The 21,643-nt window shown below is 45.9% G+C and overlaps 1 protein-coding gene across 7 annotated transcripts in view; it reads right to left on the reverse strand.

Annotated features, from left to right (window-relative positions):
• OtopLa (proton channel otopetrin-like a) overlaps positions 1-21,643 on the reverse strand; it is a 74,048-nt gene that overhangs the window by 35,545 nt on the left and 16,860 nt on the right. For 3 of the 7 annotated variants that reach the window (XR_012998743.1, XM_031983836.2, XM_031983835.2), the window contains exons 1-3: positions 14,233-14,536; positions 3,458-3,693; positions 681-823 (exon numbers count right to left, since the gene is read on the reverse strand). Coding sequence is in view for 6 of the 7 variants with exons in the window: in XM_031983836.2 (XP_031839696.1) it covers positions 681-823; positions 3,458-3,693; positions 14,233-14,371 (518 nt within the window). In the remaining variant the exon portion in view is untranslated. Of the gene's footprint in view, positions 1-680; positions 824-3,457; positions 3,694-5,583; positions 5,761-14,232; positions 14,537-21,643 lie in introns of those variants that run through there. The other 4 variants (XM_031983838.2, XM_031983839.2, XM_031983841.2 and 1 more) reach the window with 3 other exon arrangements.

Raw genomic sequence — 21,643 nt, forward strand, 5'->3', positions numbered from 1 at the left:
TAACTCATTTTCCATTCCTTATTTTATTCAGTCTTATTCTCCATTCTCAGAGATTTACGTTTCCTGAGAAGTCACAAAGATTCTATAAAGTTACTACTACAATCTACTTAACTACCTACAAATGTTAATGGTAATTTCATGTAACTTATTCTCCATTGCCTAGTTTATCCATTTTCATTTCATTTATGAGATTTACATTTCTTAAGAAGTCCCAAAGAATCTCTAAACTTACTGCTACAATCTACTTAACTGCCTACAAACGTTAATCACAATTTCCTGTAACTTATTCTCCATTCCCTAGTTTATTCAGTCTCCTCATTCTCCAACTTTGACACTCATCCTCTATTCTACTTCACTTCAATCTCTTTGCATTCCCAAAAACCCGAAGCGCCAACGTCACAGTTACATCATTCGCTTCATGACCGTTTGAAAAACCCAAGACACTAATAATCCCCATTGTTGCCTGCTCCAACATCATACCAAACGACGGTCCGAGAAACAAAGGCACGCGGCCGCGTCTATTCAAGCCTCGTCCCGTCTACGAGACGCACTCGACATAAAAGCAATTAAACGACACGCGCGCGCGGAATCCGCCGCGCGTGCACGCGTCCGCGGAAAGGCCGTCGCGTAGCCCGTCATTCTGAGGATCTTAAGAATCCGCCGGTTAAGAATGTACTCACTTTGCGTTCTTTGGCAGCGTGCCAGACCCGGGGCTGGTGTGCGTGGGGGTGAGACACAGGGGCGGGTTGCTCGCGTTTTGAGGCACCAGCGGCTGTCGAGCGTGGGCCGGCGACGTGTGCGACCCGTATCCATCCGAATTCAGCTAGAACCAATAAATTACAGGCTTCAGATCCCCCCTTTTCTTCCGTAACGGATGAACCGAAGCGGCCGGAGAGATCATTGGCATCGGACACGTGAAAAATTGGCCGCCGGGAACTGCGGAAAAACCGCCTGTTCCGGTGTAAATGAACTCTCTGCGGTTGGGAACCGTTTGAATCGATCGAAACCCTTAACACGTTGACTGCTACGGTGGTCAACGATGACTGGAGCATCTAAGTTACTTGAAAATAATGTACGCTGAACGCACGATTTCACTGAGTACACAAAATGGAGAATACAATAGTAAATCATTCGACTGAATTGGATTATTACCATTACACTCAAACTGAATGTCAGCAATGGGTAACATTATTTATAATAGAGAAATGTTTGCGAATAATCGTCGTTTGATTGAGTAAACTATAATTCGATTTGGTCGGGGGTCACCGGTGACCATGGCATTCAACGTGTTGATTTGTCGTACCTAATGAAAATGTTTAATGACGTAACTAGATGACAGTCTATCAACTGAGAAGTAACTGCTGTTATTTATCTTTGCTGCAAAAGAATAAGCGATACTACTGTACTTCAAAGGAAATACAGAAATAACATAAGCTTAGAATTTTTCTCTTTTCCCAATAAATTATCAATGACAGCTGTATCGATCAGAGTTGAGAAAAAAATCATAGGCCAAGAAGTTAACAATTCATTCCGATCACCTATCCTAGGTTCAAAATACCTTCAACTTCCACTTTCAATTTTCAATATTCCTTTTCCACAAAAAGTCATTCCTAACAAATATATTCATTCCTCTTCCCAATTCCGACTTTACATCACCTGATATTCGATTATCAGTCTCTCACTAGTTCCATCATCTCATCACATATTACCACATTTAGCAACCGATAACAAGAACCGATAAGTTACGGGGCTTCCGGTTCCCAGCACGAAGCGAAAGAGGGAGAAAAATCGTTGGCGTCGGCCACTTGGAATATTGGCCGGCGGGAACCGCAAAAAAATTCCGCCATTTATCCTGCCGCGGATAGCTCTATCCGCTCTATAGCGGTAAGAAAGTCATTCGGCGGGAAAAATATTCGGGCATATCGGCCTCGACAAGCTAATCGATTCTCCTCTTCGTCCCCCTCGCCGTGGGAGGCTGTCGCGACTCGGGAACTTCGGAAGGGGCGGCGCGGCGCTTGTCGGGTTTCTTTGTGGCCGAAGTTTACGAGGGTCGCTGGCCAAGTGTCCAACACCAATTTTCATAAATTCGATAGTCTCGCCGGTGTCGAGGGGGCGGGTGAGTAAGTATGCGATACTTCTTGTTGCTACAGGCACGTGGTACAAGCTGACGGAAGTTACGCGACGGTCGTTGCGGAGGCTTTATGGAACGTATGGAATTTTATGCGGGATTTTCGGGGGGAAAGTTAACTACGAGCATCGAATATGGTTTGCGTGGGAATAAAGTGGGATGAATGGTTTGTTGTGCGTAAGGGCGACCATGTTGCGATGGACCAAATCGGAATGTTTGGGAAATAGTGTGACTGCGTTTGGAAAATCGAGTGGCTGAAAGAATACGAGGAAGAGGAATATCCTACAACATTGAGGACTCGTACGGGATAAATCCTACAATAATGATCACCGATTCGAATATCGTTGTATTGTAGTTGGTACGTTAGTATGTAAGAAGTGGATCAAGGGGATAATATTAGTACTGTCAAAGGAAGGGGTTAGTGGGATATATATCGAGCAACAGGTGAGCTGAGTTTGTTAACCGTTTTCTCTGACGATGCAGTTTTATTCATTGAAACAGCTTGATGTTGTTATGGTCATCTATAATCTAAAAATATTGATGTGAAAAAGTGATCTTTAAGCGAAGCTTCCACTTATGTATAAGCTAAATTTAATTCTTTATAGATAACTGTCGACTTTGCCGAGATTGAACCTTGATTCTAATACTAAGTAGCAAACGAATGATTTAACTACTCAAACAGTGAGAGACAGTTCTCTTATTCTATATTATTTAGGCATTGGCAATACTTTAACTCTTTGCGGACGAAGACTCTTTAACACTAGAACTAAAATTGTAACAATAGATTATTTTCAGTTTCTTCAGACATTCATTACGGTACTCAAGTGAAACTATCTTCAAAATCATTTCGAATACTCAATGCTTTGAAAATATCAATAATTGCTAAACAAAAAATCGAATCCAATCATTTTGACTGGTAGTTCTAGTGTTAAAGTACACAAAGTTTGCAACATATGAAGCTAAATTCCACATCGAATGCTTAAACAATACTAAAAAACGGAACTATACACTGATCACTTGCTATTCGAGTAACTAAGTCATTCGTTTGCACCTTGGTATTCCAAATATGAAAATTTCATCTGACCGAAACGACATTCGTCTGCAAAAGGTTGAAGTCTATATCATTTGTTCAGCTTCGATTACTCGATAGTTTATAATTAATCGAAGCAGAAGTTTCCTATAACAAGTGCAGTCTACTTATATCCCGCGAATCGCAGAGGTAGAATTCGTCGGGTATCGTTTCAACTAATCGCCAGTGAATATCGAACAGAACTCAGCGGCCGCCGATAAGGAGGATCGTTAGAGAAGTGGCTGCTAAGAGCGTGGTACCTTGACGACCGTGCCGATCAGCGAATCCGGTGGCATTTCCGGCGGGTCCGGGATCACTCCGGGATTCGTGTGGGCAGGGTAATCGTTGTGCAGATTGGCCTCCTTCACGGGAGTGCCGTCGAGTCGCTCCATGTCCAGGCCGTCCGTCGGTGTCGGCTGCGAGAGCAAGCGCTCCTTCATCTCGTGGAGATACGGACACCGCTGCATCTCTTCAGACTCGTTGATTCTCGGTCGATCTGCGGGACAAGCGACAACTGTTCAGCCGGAATGAAAGAACACTTTGCTAATCGCGACAGCATTTTCATGGGGACACCTATCTCTCGTGGGAACGGGGTTACTCGTTTCCAGTTCGTTCGTTAACCGCTACTGTACCAAAGAGACTTTCTTTATTTTTCTTATTCGCTTTCAAACTGGAAAATTCGTTTCTACGGTGATGTGTTCGCTGGAATTTTCATTGGATTCGTGGATGTCTGGAATGTAACTAGGTATATCTAGTGACGACTAAGTACGACTACGAGAGTTGTAAGCGAGATATCAGTTGCCTAAGTATCCTAACGATTTACTGAAACTACCAGACGGTCGAAGTGATTTTCTAATTTCTAGTGTACTTAAATAGTGACAAGGCTTTTGAAAGATTGTAGATTTATCTGTACAGATACAATAAGGTCATCGAATCTCCAGCAATATTCGAATTTTGATAACTTGGAAATCACTCGATTACTCGGTAGTTAGCGTCGAATTATTGTACATACTGGGTACAAGGCGAATCGGATCACAGGGTAAATCCCATAGAAATCCCGTCAATGTTTGTCATCACAGATTATACTTCTCATCTCCTATTTGCACAAGAAATACTCCAGGATTGTTTCTTTACTGTCCAAAGGAAGACGATCCCGGTCGCCTCTGTCGCGTTTAAAAACGACTTTCGTTAATTAATCCATTACTACGGATTCCTCTAATTATTCCCTCGGTCGCTTTGCAAGTTCGAGGATGAATAAGGCAGAGAAGCATCCTGTGTCGCGGCAGCCTCTCGCGAATGATAAGTCTAATCACGGCTCGTGAATAATGCATCGAACCACCGGTCGACTCGTCCGTCCTTTCCGCCACGGAGATTCAGCGCGATCGATGCTCTCGAGATCGAGCAGCCGGCTACTTGGTCACCGTGTTCGGGACAATCGAATCGAACAACGGAGGAAGCCTTCCGTGCACCAATCCAACCCCCCACCCCCTGGGATTACAATCTTTTCGCGTCGTTAAGCTTCATCGAACGCGTACCCGTGCTCGCCGCTATAGTTCTTCGACACGGTTCTCTCTCTTATCGCGGCGAACACTAGCTTTTCCGTTGCGAACGCTCGGCTGCCACACCCTTTCTACTTCGCTACATCCTCGTTTTCGACGGAGCACCGTTGTTCTACGGATTTCCGAGGGAAACTCGCGAACATGTCGATATCAACGCTGGCCATACCGTGGACTAGTCAAATAACTCGCTACAAAGGATGAACAAATTAGACGGTGAATTTTTCTTAGTAGAAACAGAAACGAGAGGAAAGAAACAATAGGAATTCAATAGGAATCAACGCTAGCCATACCATAGATTAGTCAAATAACTCGCTACAAAGGATAAACAAATTAGACGGTGAATTTTTCTTAGTGAAAACAGAAACGAAAGGAAGGAAAGAAACAATAGGAATTGATATAAAATTCAATGAACAAAAGAAAACGTTATAAGTCATTTAACTGGTACGCTTAGTGTTGAGGAAATCTTGTGAACTATTTATCGAGGATCAATTACTGGTAACGATTAAATACTGGTTCATCTTGATGAACACTTTCGCTACAGAAGAATATTATAGCTCTCAAACTTATAATTCCCCTTTTGCTCAGCATTGCATAAAACGAAAGCGCAAACTACTATGTTCCACAAAGTAACTACATTCCAAGACTCCCTAGAATCTCTTTCAGAACCTCCACTCCACCGTCACCGCTCCATCAAAAACTGAAAACCATAACGAACCATAGTAAAGTGTAATCCAATTCACTCCTTAACACCGCACTGAAATACCGATCTAGAAGTAAGACGAAAACGTATACAAAGAGATTCACCGCAGCCGATCCTCTAAACTTACTAGGCATCATACCGTCCGCGGCTCGGACTCCGTTAACCCATAAAAACAGCGGAATGCCTAAAACCGACGGAGAGGATCCTCGTCGCGGAGGATCTCGCGAGATCGCGGGACCGATCTCGCGACGTAAACGCGATCGGATCGACACTGGTTCAAGGGGAAGTCCGATCGTCGGCGGCTAGCTCTCTCCCCATAGCAGAGATCGCCAAACATGGCGGTACGGCCGAGCGGGACCGCTAAGTCACGTGCGTGTTCATCTTCCCGCTGCCGCTGCCGCCGCCGCTGTTCGCGGTTCGCGGAACCCGGCGCGATCGACGGGACGGGAAAGCGAACGGGAGCCGCCAGAAGACCGCTCGGGCTTCTTTTTACGGTGGACCAGCGACGCCGCTACTCCCGGCCGATGAGAACCCGGCTGGCTGGCCAGCTGGACCGGGACTCCGAGCGATCGCGCCGATTAGAACAGGAAATATTTGTAACGACGATCGACGGGGGAATCTGGGTTGGCGCGGTCGCCTTCTTGTTTGCTTTGTCCGACGCGGACGGACCGCTTCACGTGTCCGCGATAGCGACTTAATCGCGAGGCGGGTATACTGGGTGCTGCGCAGTTCTCGATGCTTTCGTGGAGGTGCTGGTTTGTGGGTTTGATTTTATGGGGAGGAGTATTGGGTTTTGATGGTTTTGTTGGTGGACTGGAGTTTTGAGATGACTTGGAAAGGATTGTAATTCGTAAGATAATTGATGTTGGATTAAAATGTTCCATAGGAGAATGTGTTGTTTGTGGGTTTGATTTTATGGGGAGGAGTATTGGGTTTTAACGGTTTCGTCGGTGGACTGGAGCTTCGAGATGACTTGGAAAGGATTGTAATTTGTAAGACAATTGACGTTGGATTAAAATGTTCAATAGGAGAACGTGTAGTTTGATGGGGGGAAGTATTGAGTTTTAACGGTGTCGTTGGTAGAGGACTGGAGTTTTGAAATGATTCGGAAAGGATTTTAATTCGTAAGACAATTGATGATGAATAGAAATGTTTAAGAGAAGGAGAATGTGTAGTTTGTGGGTTTGATTTGATGGCGAGAAGTATTGTGTTTTATGGGTTTAATTTATTGATTTTCTCTTGTGTCGAAAGGTTGATGATTGAAGATACAGAGCTTTGGCAGATTTGACATTAACTATTGAACTTTTGCAACGGAATTTAGAAGTTTCAAGTACAGATTTACAAAGAGTTAGTGTCGCGTACTGAACTTCGGTTAATTTCCTGTAATACTAACGAAGCTAAGTGCAAGCACAATACAACGAAGTTTCCATTCCGAAAAGGTAGAGGTTAAGAGTTTCAGCGTTCGAACAATTTCAGCTTTCAGCGAAGAGAACGTTTTCTATTGTGGGCTACCGCCTGTCTCGCGTGTCTAACCATCATTGACTGCTTCCACTTGCATTTGCTCTTCCTCTATCGGCGTTTGTTCCGCGGACTTGTTGTTCTTACACACCGTATCGTGTTTCTATGACTACCCTTCAATCCACCTTGCAATTTCGAGAAGCTCGCAACGTTTAACGAACCCACGATTAAACCGTCGATCGAATGATCCACGAAATTGCTCGAAATTATATCCGCTCGAAGGTCCATCGATCGATCGATTCTCAAAATTTTCCACGGCGAAGTGGAATGGACGGCGAACTTCCGTTGCGTCAGTCGGCGCTCCATAATGGCGCCCGCGATGTGTTCCGATTGACCGATTACACATGTTCTGTCCGCAGACTAAACACGTTTAGCGACGTCTGAATGCAGCCGGCGAGCTAAATGCGTCGCGCGTCTATCTTCCGCGGCGGCGGCTAGCAAAAACTACTGTCCAGACGGACTCTCGCGTAGCTTCCGATCGATTGATTGACATTGAACCAAAGAGCAGACGCCCACGGGAACCGTTGATGAATTCCTGACGCGGTTTGTCTGCCCGTGTATGCCCGTATCTCCTTAGGGAATTCACTCGAGCGCGAGAGAAACAAACAAAAGAGTCCCGCCGAGAGAGCCCGCTTCAATAATTTCGATCTGCAACGGCTTCCTTCATTTATTTTCCGACGGGATGAACCTTCCGCTTCGAGCTAACGGAGGAATTTATAATAGAGAATAATTACTGAAATGAATAAATGTACAAGCAGATCGCTGTTGCAGAGATTGCCGCTTTCGGATATTATCCGAAACTACGAGGAGTCTCAATTTAAAGCTAATTGGAATCCAATCGAAAATAATATATCAAATTATTGAATCGTTCAGTTAAAGAATATATAATAAAACATTTCCCTTATGAAACCATGTGTTCAAAGAAACGATATTAACCGTTTGGATGCTAAACAACTTTTGATATTTACCAAAAATGCGGGATTGATTATCTAATGAGATCACAATATTGTGTTATTACAAAAAATATCAAAAAATAACATTTGTTCGAATAAATTTACTTTGATTCATTTCTCGAAGAACATAGTAAAAGAATTATAATTGACACTGATAAACAGAAGCGCCTCCGCGCTCTCCAATTTTGGCACAACGCAAGAAGAGCGCTATAGCGCTGCTCAGTACTGAAACTTAAATTATACTTCATATTAATATATAAGGTTAAATTGTATACTACATTCTAAACGTTCTAAACTTTACATCCACGTTTAATCTATACGGAACAGTGAAATCTTACTAGTTAGCGTAAGGTGTTCCCAGCGTCAATTAATTCTAAATCAAACAACGCACAAGAAAAGCAAACGGAGAGTTGTCCGAGGCGCCGTGGAAACCGGCGAAAACGGGGGATCAAAATAAAAAGGTCTCGGGGCAGTTTAATGTTTGATCCGGCCGGTAATAAACGTCCAGCGGAACGTATTATAGAATTGGGTCAGCGGAGAAGCCAATGAAAACCGAACGGCGAGTAAATAGAGTGAAGTGAGCTGGTGGGGGATCGATTGGGAATAAATTTTTCATCGCTGCCCCATTGCTCGGATCGCCGTTTCATGGACACGGGACCGGCGGGTGCGCGTCGTGTCCCGGCGAGATGCCCGATCGATTCTCGAACGCGGGAGCTAAATGGCTAAATAGGTCATTCGACGCAGCCCGGAGTAATTAGCGGGAGTGGAGTGGGTTTACGTAAGAGACCGGCTTGTCGGACGTTTTTCACCGTAACGAGCAGTCGGCGAATCAGATTTCCCCGGTTATCTCGTTTTCACGGAAGGGTGTCGATTGTCATTCAGTATCGTGTGTGATTAACTGGGTCGCTCGAACACTCGATTTCGAAAGGTGACCCGCCGCTGCTGTTTGAACCCATTTCAAGCGGCACGGATGTGTATCGTGCACCGAATTCCGACTTTTACCCCGACCCCTAGGCTCGTAATGACGAATTCGCCGCTTTCAGGGATTCGGAACGGACGCTGATGAATATCGACGTCATGGGAGTTGATTTTTTGGAGGTGAAGAGAGGTTTGTTTTGTGTCGATTGTTAATCATTCGAGTGTAGAGGATATGGAATAGGAGATAATGGATTTTATAGAGGTGTTTGAAGTAGTAGGAATTCTTTAGAATTAAATATTATTTATATTTTTATTGGTAGTTGATGTTTGGTGTGACGTGGAAAATTTTTTGGAGTTGAAGGGTGATTTGTTTTGTGTCGATTGTTAATTATTCAATTGTAGAGGATGCAGAATAGGAGATAATGGATTTTGTAGAGCTGTTTGAAGTTGTAGGAATTCTTTAGAATTAAATATTATTTATATTTGTATTGATAGTTGATGTTTGAAGTGGGAAGAGTTGAAGATTAATGAAGATTTGAATTGTAAAGCTATTTGAAGTTAAAGATATCGGTTACCTCTGTGTTGATAGTTGATATTCAGAATAAATGGAGATTTAGGAATCTACAAGTTGCTTTATTCTTTTGTAAAATCATCAATAATAAAGTTGCGTGAAGATTAAGAACCTTCGATCAACGATCTCCACTTTCCGATAGCATTCATATCAAAATCGAAATATCCCGCACATAGTTAAAAACAGCAGGTATTCACGTTTATCGAACCTCCCGGAAATATAACTTCGTTGAATCAGTTAATTCCAAATAAATTCGATACACAGAGATTTATTTTGAAATGGAATTATTTACTCGCGTCCTTGTTATTCGATCGTTTGTACGTATTCTAGCAATGCAGAAGCACACACGCAGCAAAAACAGTGGATGTTTGCTCTAATGATAGAAACAGGTCAACAAAGGGAATATCGAGCCGCGAATTCAGTCTTTTTCAGGTGTCCGATAACCGTGCAAAAATGTTTACGATAGAATTGAACGCGAGGAGAACTCGAAGGAGCAAAAAACACCGATGACACGTTTTAAATAGCAACGCAACAGAGCCAATGCACCTCGAATTCCCATTGTTCTATATTTACCTTACGGTTGTTGCGGCAACGTTTCCACAAGGGAAAAATTATCGATCATCGGAGGAGCGCCGTTGCGCGTGAAGTTAACGGCGACGGTTATTTATAACAGCGCGCGGGGGAACCGATGACACCGCCGCGAATAATAAATAATCCAACCGAGTTACGGGGCGCCGCGGCGTGTCTCCTTGGCAAATAGGTGTTCCCGGCGTGGAATTATGGCGGTTTAAAACGGACCGGTCACGCGGATCCCGCGTACAACCACCCAAAATGTCCGCCTTCACGTAGGAAACTTTCGATAACCCTCGCTTTTCAATTCACTCAGACATGTACCCTCTGTTTTCGCCGCTTCTCGCCATAGAAATGCGCAAATTAATTTAATACTATCAATTTCTGTCTACCGCACGCTGGGAATCATGGGGGATCGATCACGCGATGCCTGTTCCCTGGACAATTGAACTTCCTCCGGTTCAAGTAGAAAAAAACTTGTTTTCAACTATATTTCAATTGATTATAAATATTTTCCATAAACATTGAATTTATCGACATGAAAAACAATTATTGATCACTGATATTCAAAATTCCAGAAAATTCTTGTTTGACACCCCAGCGATAAAGTAAACACTTAACACGTTGACTGCCAAATAAACACTGAACACCTATGTAGTGAAAATAATTTTCTTAATAAAGTAGAAACTAAAAAGTCAAGATTCTTCATAACGACTGTTGTCCCTCTTATATCTCGTACATACAACAAAATTCGGTTCGTTCGAAACGTCACCGAGAAAATTAATGTTTGAGTTTATGTAAAAAATTATGTCGAATTCGGGTGACGTGGCAGTCAAAGTGTTAATGGTCAAAATTTCAACTCACACGGTACTTAAATAAGTGGAACGATGGAAATTGTATAATTCTAAAATCAGTACGCGAGGATTCGTCATCAGCCAACAGATCTCTTGAAATTCCGCGTCCGCAGTTCCTGCTCTCCGAATGCAGCGTCGCACCAGTGACCAGCAGGAAACTCGGCGCGGTCTTATTTTTAGACGTTACAGGCGAAGAAGCGTTGTCAATAACGGGTATTACGATTCACGGGGGAAGCAACGTCGACGGAAAAGTCGGGCCGGGATCCTCCGGCGTCGAGAGGAACAATCGACGAGCGACTGACGGTTCATCGGCGTCGCCGCGTGTAAATGTTTGCAGGCTGTCGCGGAATAAATTACGGTTACGAGCCGGGCTTTACAGCCGCGGGCGAACGCCTTATTTTCCGAACGATTTGCGCTCGTTCCTGCTTCTGCCTCGGATTTAACGCGAGCGGAATTATCCGTAACAAAAGACTGCCTCGCGTTACTAAACGCGGAATAATGCACGGCTTGCGACGTGTGATACTTCGAATTTCAGTAGCAGATAGCGTACGCGTTTGGAAGTTCTGTGATTCGTTAACCTTTGCACTCGAGAGTTTTTCAATGGAGATATTCAACATTTTCTGACGAGATATAGGTCGTGTTGTTTGAAACTAGTTTAAGGATAATTCATAGATAAATTAATCGACAGAGGTGTTTTATTTGAATATTTCACGTAGCAATGCGAACTTTAATTTGAAATATTAAATATTCAACTTCATGGTTTTGTTGTGTCGAGTCATGTGGTGACTGAGAGTCATCTCTCGAGTGCGAAAGTTAATAATAACGGGGAATATTAAACATTAAAATCAAAATATATAAATAACGAAGGATATTTGTGGGAAGTAAGTGCGAATTTTTCAAGAGGAAATGGCTAGCTATATCACAGTAATGACACTTTTCAGTATTATCAATATTATTGTTGACTACTTACAAAAAAGAAATACGCTTAACATGATAAGTAGCAGAAGTAAATTTTGAAAGAAGCATATAGCAGTAAAAAATATTTTCGCTTCATTTATAATCGACGTGAATATAGATAAGAAATCAGTAACCACGTGTTATCTTTATTTATATTTATTTTCTTTTAATTGATATTATATGCTACATGACAGTAAGAAGCAAAAAATCTCCGATTTCAGTATGTTAGTTCGATTGTAGTTCGGATGCAAAAGGATTAACGCCGATTCGGCGAAACGCGCGCGCGATTTCGTCACCGGTCGTCTCGGGTTTCTCGGTAGCGCGTTTCTGAATCTTAAACGGCGACGGTAATTTCCTGCGGGACGTTCGCGGAAGGCTTCGCCTCGCTTTTCCACGGCGGATTTACTCGAGGGCGCAACAATGGCGCGCGTTTTATTAAACCCGCGCCGTAAAATGGCGACTAACGAGAGGCCTTTTTATTTGGAGAATCGCGTTTTATTGCTCGCTTTGTCGACGAGAAGTGTAGTGCGGTTATTTGCGCGGTCGCAGCGTCTGCTAAAGTTTAAAGTCTACTGTGCCAAATCGAAGCTTGTAGAAAACACTGATTTCTATACATTCAACATCGCTGGAAATTTGAAATCTGATTTTCCGAATATTAAACGTTGACATTTTATCTCCGAATTTTCTTCGTATAAAGTAACCTATGCTTGTAGATGTTTTGAGTGTTCAGAATTTCAGAAAACAATCTGAAGAAACAGACAACCAGAAAATTTTCTATGTTAACCTTTATCTACGATTTATCTATAGTTTGAATAATTTTTGAACTTAATCGATACCTAAACTTAATTCTTCCAATGTTCCTCTTATCTCACAGTTCTCTTTTTTAACTTTTTTAACGATGGATTACTTATTTTTTGAGACAAACGTAATTCTTCGTTTCGCTGTAGTTTCTCGTTAGGATATATTTTAAGTACATTTGTCCTGCATTTAACGAGTATATACTTCATTATTTGATTTTATTGCACAGTGAGAGATTTTTCAAACTAAATTCCACTTAACTCGTTAAAAATTCCCCAGAACTACAATAAAAAAACCCTCGAATGGAATAATACGCGTTTACCACGAAATTCGACGGAGAAGAAGGCATTTCCCAATTTTCCGTCGCCGAGGATCCACCGCGTTCTCTATTTCTGGTTGCCAGGGCGACGCTCGCGAGATTTCGCCGCGCGTCACAGGAAATTACAGTCGAAAGGGAAGTAAGTGCGAGGACAAAGTTCGCAGCGACGATCTAAAAGGGCGCACAGAGGTGGAACGTAGTTACTGACCTATCTCCGCGGCAGCGTTGTGTTCGCCATCGAGAAGAAGCGGCCGGGGACAAGAAAAGCGTGACGGAGGGTTGCCGGCGACCCGCCGCTACGTAAATACACGCGTCTTGCGAACGGGACAAAAGGGAGCGCGAAGGGAACGCCGTGAAAGGGGGGAGGGCGGGCGGCGGCCGCATTATTTTTATCGCGAATCGCGGGATAAATGGAGGAAAGGAATAATCGTAAATACAAGACGCGCCGGTGGTGGATTCTGGGAGGGGTTCCGAAGGGGTGGCGTGACGAGTTCGCGAGCACGAACTACTTTGAACGCGCCGGCGAGTAGCGCGAGGGTGAATTCAACAAGTGCAGGACCCGGTTCAACGGAATAATCGCGCCGGCCGATGAGGAAGGGGATGGAACGGGCGAGAGGAAGCGTGGCCGAGCAACAGGACGTTCGTTTGTCTCGTAATTAACGCTTTATCTAGTGAAATGCTATTAATAGGTTTCTCGATATCCGCTCTATTTACGGGCGGGGTTGATGAGCTTCTTTTCAATGGTAATTCGCGGGGAAACGATCGTTTCAGGTTGATACGGGGATGAATGTTTAATAGGTTGTTACATGAATCGCTATGATTACAGGAAACTTGATTATTTTTAAGATCGTTGAGGTAGATTTGTGGTTTCTGTTTTTGGTATTTGGAAGCACTTTGTCGAGATATCTATTACACATCGATGAGGGATTAGATTCACTGAGTTGAGAAGATCGACAGAACATTGATATCAAGCTCAAAGATTTCAAGATATATCTCTTCAGTCGCTATCGATTTAAACACGAAGGATCAGTAGCCAAACCTCACGGATACGAAAATATTCCAATCACTCCAGTTCAAAACTCGCTTTCTACCCAAGTCTACAAACAGCTAGAAGTCCGGAAGAGAACTGTACGTGAAGATGCTTGTAGGATCAACTACTAATCAAACACCAACAACAATCACAACAACAACAATAACAACAACAACAACAACAACGGTGAACAAACCAGAAACAGTGAAACAGGAAAAGAAGATAAGGTGTGCACAGAGAGAGAGAGAGAGAGAGAGAGAAAGTTAATTCCCAAAATCCAATGGTTACCTGTGTGCGAGAAAGGCTGATACAGGATTCTAACGCGAACCCGCCGGCAGCTAGTTTGTTCCGCGATAACTGACCTATCCGAACGCGGGTCCGGGTGACGCCGCGGCGTCGCGGTGCTCACTGCGAGCTCACGTTCCATTCGGTCTCTGGAGAGACGCGTTGTTGCTCGCGAGCCGTCCCGGCTGCCTCCTATTCTTGCACATCGCCCGGCTATATATTTCGGAAGGAATCCGCGTGGCTCGTCGGCGTAGCAGGCTTTAATCACGGATCCTGGGAAGCCGGCTATCACCACTGTGTCTCTCCTCCCCTTGGCCTCCTCCTCCTCCTCCTCCTCCTCCTACCATCTACCTCCCCCTATCCCGCTTCTAGCCCCCTACCCCTCGTTCGTTCGCCGCGATGCACACACCCCTCACACTCCCCGCGCGTTGCCACCACTTCCTTCCTTTTTATCCACCGTCTTGTCGATCCTCTATCTCCTATCTTCCGTGCTCCAGACAACTCTCCAATTCCCTTCGATCCTCGTCCTGTTGATCTCTCGTTATCCTCTTATTTTCTACATCTTACCGTCCTGATATTCCAACTTCTGCAGGTCAACTGTTTCTCTTCATCCACCTCTCATCTACGTTTCCAATTCTCGTTTCTCTTTCAACTAGTCCCTCAGTCCTCTTTCATTCTATCTTCCTGTTACCTGTCTTCTCTATATCACTGGTCCCCCGATTCCCTCTACCTGTCGCCGAGTTGTTATTCAGTTCCGATCCGCCGGTTCCAGGAGCGCGCGAAAGCTGGTCCGGTTCACGTGCCAGACGACCGAAGAAGCGCGAGCGGACGCGTGCGCGCGGCACGTGTGGCGGCGGCGGCGGGCCCGTGACGTGCGACACGTGCGAGCCAGCTCTCTCACGGCAAATGTGGAATTATTTCTGCCTTTTGCCATCCGTGTGCCCCCTACCTGCCCGGCAGCCGGCTCGCTCGCTCGCTCGCTCGCCTGCCTGCCAGCCAGCTTGCCAGCCACCTCTTCCCACGCCGCCTTGGCTCTCTCTCAGCCCGTCTCGCTCGCGCCCGGTACCCCTACCCGCGTCGGCCGCCGCCGAACCACGCTTGCTCGCTCGCGAGCCCGACGACCGCGTCGACGCCGATGTCCCGGCGTCGTTCACCGGACGCCGAGCGTCCCGCGGCCGGCCATTCCGCGCGATTCACCCGATCGCTGTTAGCGATCTCGCCTTGTCAGCGTGCCCATCCGCCCCCTCCCGCCGCCCCTCGCAGCCCTTCTAGCTCGGCCACCCTCTCCGCCCTTCCGCGTCCTCTGTCGCACCTTCTCCCTCTTATATCGATCCGCCGCTGCTAATGGAACCTGGATAGGGAACTTAATTTACTAGCTTGTCGCCTTTCAGGCCTACACAATTCGCGTGCGAGATGGGCATCTGGCTTTTTCCTAACGCCCTTTGTCTCCCGCGCCGACGAACGCGGGATTCTATGCTTTTCCACTGGGTTTCCCTTTCTACAGTTCTGATGGGCGCGAGCTGTTGCGGTGGATGATTTAGCGCTTTAGGGCTTGTTCCTATCGAGTCGTACAGGAGATCGAGTCTCTTGGGTGGAAGATCGAGGGCTGGTCGGAAGTTCCTTGGACTTTTGTGTGTCGGAGTCCCGATGCTTCGGGAGGTTATGGTTCACCGTTGCAGTGGAATTGTTCGTTGATGGGGATTTCGGACACCACTAGGGAATGTTTATGTATTTCATTGTCCTTCTGTGTTATAATCGATGCTGTTCGAGATTGGTTTCCTCAAATGTCAAGCACTTCACACATGAACCTCAGTGTTTGTGTTACTATAGGTGACCTGCAGTTTTAACACACGTTCGCATCTATAATTACTTCCATTCCCACAAGAACAACAAAAAATCAATAACTCGAAACCGACGGCGGTCCGAGCGTACAAAACAATCAGGCCGCTCCGCAATAATTCCGCCCCGGCCGGCGTCCGATCGATCGATAATCGAGCCGAGAGATCGAAAACTCATCGCTCGCATTCCAGGCCCACCGGCCGGCCGTACGAACGCGTTTAATTGTGATCGCGCACGGTTCAAAGATTCCAAATGCGTCCGCGATTATGGCGTTCCTTTCATCGTGCCTTTCATGTTATTTCGGTCACCGGCCACCGATTTCCTTCCCCCGAAGACCGGAAACTGTAACAAACTCCAACCGCGCGCGGTCCCTCGCACAGCCCGCTCGCAGAGCTAGCTCGCAGAGCCGGCTCGCAGAGTCCCCTACAAAGAAAACTTGCCTTATCGATCGATCGACAGCGCGGCTAATAGATTCCCGATTCTGAAGCCGGCATCGAGACAGCATTGTCGTGCCTCGATCCGCCGATTATTGTGCACTGGAATTCTAGAAACGTCGCCAATTACCGTGCCCCCCCTCCGCGCGGGGGGTCCCTTCAAAGAATTCTGAAATCGGTCGCGAGCACCGCCCCCTCCTCGATCCGACCGCCTAATTAATTTCTTCCTTCGTGCGCCTTCTATCCGGCAGCCATCCTAGAATTAGCATTTGAAATGTTTGCGAACCGCGAAGCCTCTCCGAGCGAGTCTCGACGTCTCTTCCCTCCTCGCCGCCCCCGCTCCCTCGGTCGTTTATTAATATTCTTCCGCGTTCCGGTTCGCCGCTGATTTCTTTTCAACGTTTTGTCTCGTGACTCGAGCGTCCTCCGCGCCCTCTTCCCGCGCAGCCTCCTCCGCCGCTTCTCCGTCGCCGGCGGAACCAGCCTCGGGAATAAGGACAACTCGATTCAATTTTGCAAATCGACGCGGAGTTCCCATCCGCGGCGCACGGTCGCGGGCTCGACCGAGCTCCTCCGGCGGAGATCGTTGCCCCGGGATGATAAGCGTTTTTATCCGCGACTCCTGTAGGCCGTCCCGTCGCCGCCGGCTTCCGAGTCCACGGCGATTCGCCGATTTATAACGAATCGGGTCGCTCCCCCGGAACATCCGGCGCCGGTGATTTTAATGCGGCCGAGTGTTACTTCATGCTCCCGGATCCCGGACGCCATTTACCTCGTCGTGACACAGTTCCGGGCTGACTGAGCCCGTGGTTTACCTCGCGAGCTACCGCCGCTCGTGCACCTTTTTTTAGAACGCGGATCGGGAAGCGGCGCTCGAGGATTCGGCGGCGGCTGCTCGCGGTCGCGGTTTCAGTGGCCCCGGAGGTTTTGAATAAGGGCTTTGTTCTTGGGATTGTTTTGTCTTTCGTTTGGAAGTATTAGCGTCTACTTTGATGATCTCGTTTTGGACGTTGAAATATTTGGCGAAATGTTTAGCGTGGTTGAAGTATTTCAAGTTTAATTAACGACAGGAAATATCGTAACAAGGAAGAAATTCACGGAATGAGCTGGCACGATACTCAACGTTCATTGTAAATATTACAAGAGCTGTGGTAAAAATAATTTTCGCGGTATCGCGGCATGTCACTTTTACCTGCAATGCCTCGTATACGGCAAAAATGATTTGATCGTCACTGCTATTGTTTTAACCCTTTGCACTCTGTTGTGCCACTGCGGCGACATTGTAAGATAAGTTTATAACTTCATTTTCAGTCAAATTTAACTTTAAAATGTATACGCGCTATTTTAATGACAAAGCAGGGTCTTAAATCTTTTACAGAGCTCGTAGCTGATAGTTCACATTAAAACTGACTCGGAGTTGCTGAAAGGTTATATTGAAAATAGCTCGGAGTGCAAAGGGTTAATATGTACAATCAGAGAAGAATTAGAGAACATTCGAATGCTCAAATCTTCGAATACCCGAGATCCCCCGATCATTTCCCGCAAACCCGTCGATAAACTCCAATTTACTAGTGTCCCAAACGAGCAGGTCCCGTTACTCCGACTCGAATCCGCCGGCACACTTTCACAGGAAGACAATCAATGCTCCTCGATCGTTGCACAATTTTTATGTTTCCTGCCGGGAGCCCCGAATCCGCCAGTTTCCCGCGTCGCGCAAAAAAAGAACGGGGACGAGCGGTATTCTCGTCGTTCCGCGAAAGCCGGCCCGGTTCCGAGCGCACTCATTAAATTTGGACTTAAACATCGGGCGAAAATGTGTCAGCCGTATCCGTTCGTCGTTCGTTTTAATCCCCGATATTGCACCGGTAACGAATCGCGAGTGAAAGTTCCGTTGTTCGATCCCGGCCGACGCCGCGCGCAACTGGGAGAACGCGCGGCGCGCCGCGGCGCCGCGGCTGCCGAGGAACTCGCCGGCCGTCCGTCGAGTGGAACAAAGTGGGCACGTAATTAAAAACGAACCACGGCCCGCCGCGAAACACCGAGCCGGGCTTCGGGAGTCCTGCGGTTCCAATGGCCGGGCAAATTTTTAACTACGCCCGCCGAGTATCGACGTTCATCGGAATCCCGGCCGACCCTCCTCGCCGCTATGAGCACTCTTTGTTTGGCCCAATAAACCGGCAACAGTTTATCTATTAACGAATTCGGAAGCTGCTCCGACGCACGATCGACTTCGATGGACGTTGGCTCGTTTATTGAGTGAACCTGGGTGGTTGCTGCTGAATTCTGTGGATGCTTCTGAGAGTACACTTAGAAAATTCGATTTGAGAATTTTGATGTGTTGGTTGTTTGGATTGAAGGGTCTGAATTTTGCTTATTCTGCTGGATTTTAAAATGATTGATTTATATATTTTAGATTGATTTGCATCTTGAGACGTGACTCATAGTTTTCTTAGATTTCTAAATGTAGATTTCTAGATTTCTAAATTAGCATTCTATAAATTAATTTATATATAAAATTAACAGAGCTAACCCAGTTTCTCAAGCTATAAAAATCAACTCGAAGTCTGACCTAGGCCCAACCCATTCTACTTCCAACGTACGTCCAAGTTTGAAAAACACAGCTTGTGCCTAACCTAGTGTTCAATTCAAATTCAAGTATCACATGGGTCAGACATGATTCAAACATAGTTTTCTTATATTTCCAAATTAACATTCCACAATATTCTATAAATTAATTTACTTCTCTAATCAGGTGAAGAATCGTGTGTAATGCAACCCAAAATCTATAACCACTCCAGAGCTAGCCCAGTTTCTCAAGCTATAAAAATCCACTCGAAATCTGACCTAGGCCCAGCCCATTCTACTTCCAACGTACGTCCAAGTTTGAAAAGCACAGCAGCTTTCCCAAAAGGGATGAGTCTTCTTAAACTTGTTCGCATGTCCATTTCCAAGCCGGCAACTTCCAGAGGGGAGGGTCAGGAAATAGGATACTGGGTCTAGTGCAAGGATTCTTCAGGTCCGAGGTCTCCCATGATAATTCAAGGCGAGTCTCATACAAAGTTAAGTAGCGCGGAGTTCGTTCACCCGGGAAGCCGAGCGGTCGGTCGCATGCATAGGAGTCGCGTGATGTCACCGGAGCAACACGTATCGTAGGAAAAGGTCTCAATGGGCAGGACTCACGAGGACGTGCGCTCGTAGATAGTACGAGGGGCTTCGGGACCGAAAACACACCCGGCTTCATCGCGCCGGCTCCGCCCGGCCTCGTTCTCCCGAATCTGATCGATAGGGCTCCGCTCGGCCGGCATTGCCGAAAACATCTCGCGAGAAATATTCTGCGACTTTTCGTCGAGAATGGAACTCGTCGTGTATTTACATCGTTTGTTGATAGTGATGTAATGTTTAATATTCTTTATGAATGACATCTTGCTCCTTTGTTTATGTAATTTACTCTTTTATTGTGTATGACAAGAATTGATGACTTACTCGATGATTTTATGATGTATTTTATTTTATATGTAGATGTTAGTGTTAATAGGGAATTTGCTTTCTTGTACTGAAACCAATGGGAATTTAACATTATTGAGGTTGGAGTGAGAATAGGTTAGGGCGCACCCTTTGACGAAGTTCTTCATGTACAGATCTTCCTCAATTCTGAAATCTACAAGCAGCAATATTTTGCGAAAATGTACCATGTAAATTTTACTTGTACTAATGAACTGAGAATCTCTTCAGCAATTCGTAAAGAGAATCGACTCTAGGTAGTTTCCAATTATCCCTTCTTTCATGCATTCTTAGAAAGGTTGCTAGGATTTTTCAAAATACTCAGATTTCAGAAAATATTGTACACATCGTATCAATGATCTATCGTATGTAAACTCCACCTTTCAGTAATTTCTTCTCAACCTTCTCTCATAACTATCCACCCCAAAACAACATAGCATCATCTAATTTCCATCAAAAATACCATAAAAACACCATCAACACTCTCAGACCAATAGAAACACCTTCAACAGTCTATCCTACACGTTCCCCATCCTCCAGATAACCTCTTCTTAACCTTTTCTCATAACTATCCACCCCAAAACAACGTATCCTCAAATTTCCACCAAAAATACCACAAAAACCCCATCAACACCGTCAAACCAACAGAAACACCTTCAACAGTCCATACTACACAGTCCCCAGCCTCCAGATAACCTCTTTCCAACCTCCCCTCATAAGTATCCATTCTCAAGACCACGTTGCCCCATCCCAAGGTTCCTTCGCGTGGCCATAAAGCGTGTCTGCCGCGTAAAGGGGCGGGAAGAGGACGGGGTGGCAATGTGGAGAAGCTTGTCTAAGGTCGAAAGAGGGCGGCTTACGGCGTCGTGGAGTCCTGGCTGCGTCGTGGACGACGGAACGGCAAGGTTCCCGGTTTCACCGGGTCGGCACGCGGCGTCACAACAATCGGAAGCAGGAAGCGGCGGCGGCGGTGGCGGCGGCGGTGGCGGTGGCGACGGGCAGCGCGCGGATCGATTCGGCCGGCCGGCCGCACGGTCGGTCGGTCGTGGACCTCGAAAAACCGGCACGACGAGGTGCTGCCGCGGCACTCGACACGAAACACGGCCAGACTGCATGGCGACCACCTGTGAGCTTCGTACCGGCGCCGGCGTCGCGACGCCCACGTACCGCCCGCCGTCCATCGACCCGTCCGCGCCGCGACCCTCTTGCTCGACGCTGCCACGAGAGACCGCGACCTCCCGCGACCGAACCAATGACTTTCTGTTGCTCGCCGATGATGCTCGCCAGATTTCGGGATGATACACGTGTACCTTAACCGTCGACCCCTTGGTACTATTTATTTGGTACTATTAACCCTTCGCACTCAAGAGGTGAATCTGTTGCCACTTGATTTAGTAGTAGAACTATAAAATTTGATATTCAATATTGAATATTGAAGTGTTGGGATAAAAAAGGGCTAGATGATTCTATTGGGCTCGTAATATTTCAGACAAACTACCGAGCAGTTAGAGTGACCAACTTCCAATTATAAAAATTAGAATAAGTTTGAGATTCGAATTTTAATCTCTCAGTCACTACCTGATTTGACACAGTAAAACTATAGAACGTGATATTTAATTATTAGTTTTATTTAAAACAGG

The sequence above is a fragment of the Nomia melanderi genome, chromosome 6, assembly GCF_051020985.1.
Source record: "Nomia melanderi isolate GNS246 chromosome 6, iyNomMela1, whole genome shotgun sequence".
NCBI lineage: Eukaryota > Metazoa > Arthropoda > Insecta > Hymenoptera > Halictidae > Nomia > Nomia melanderi.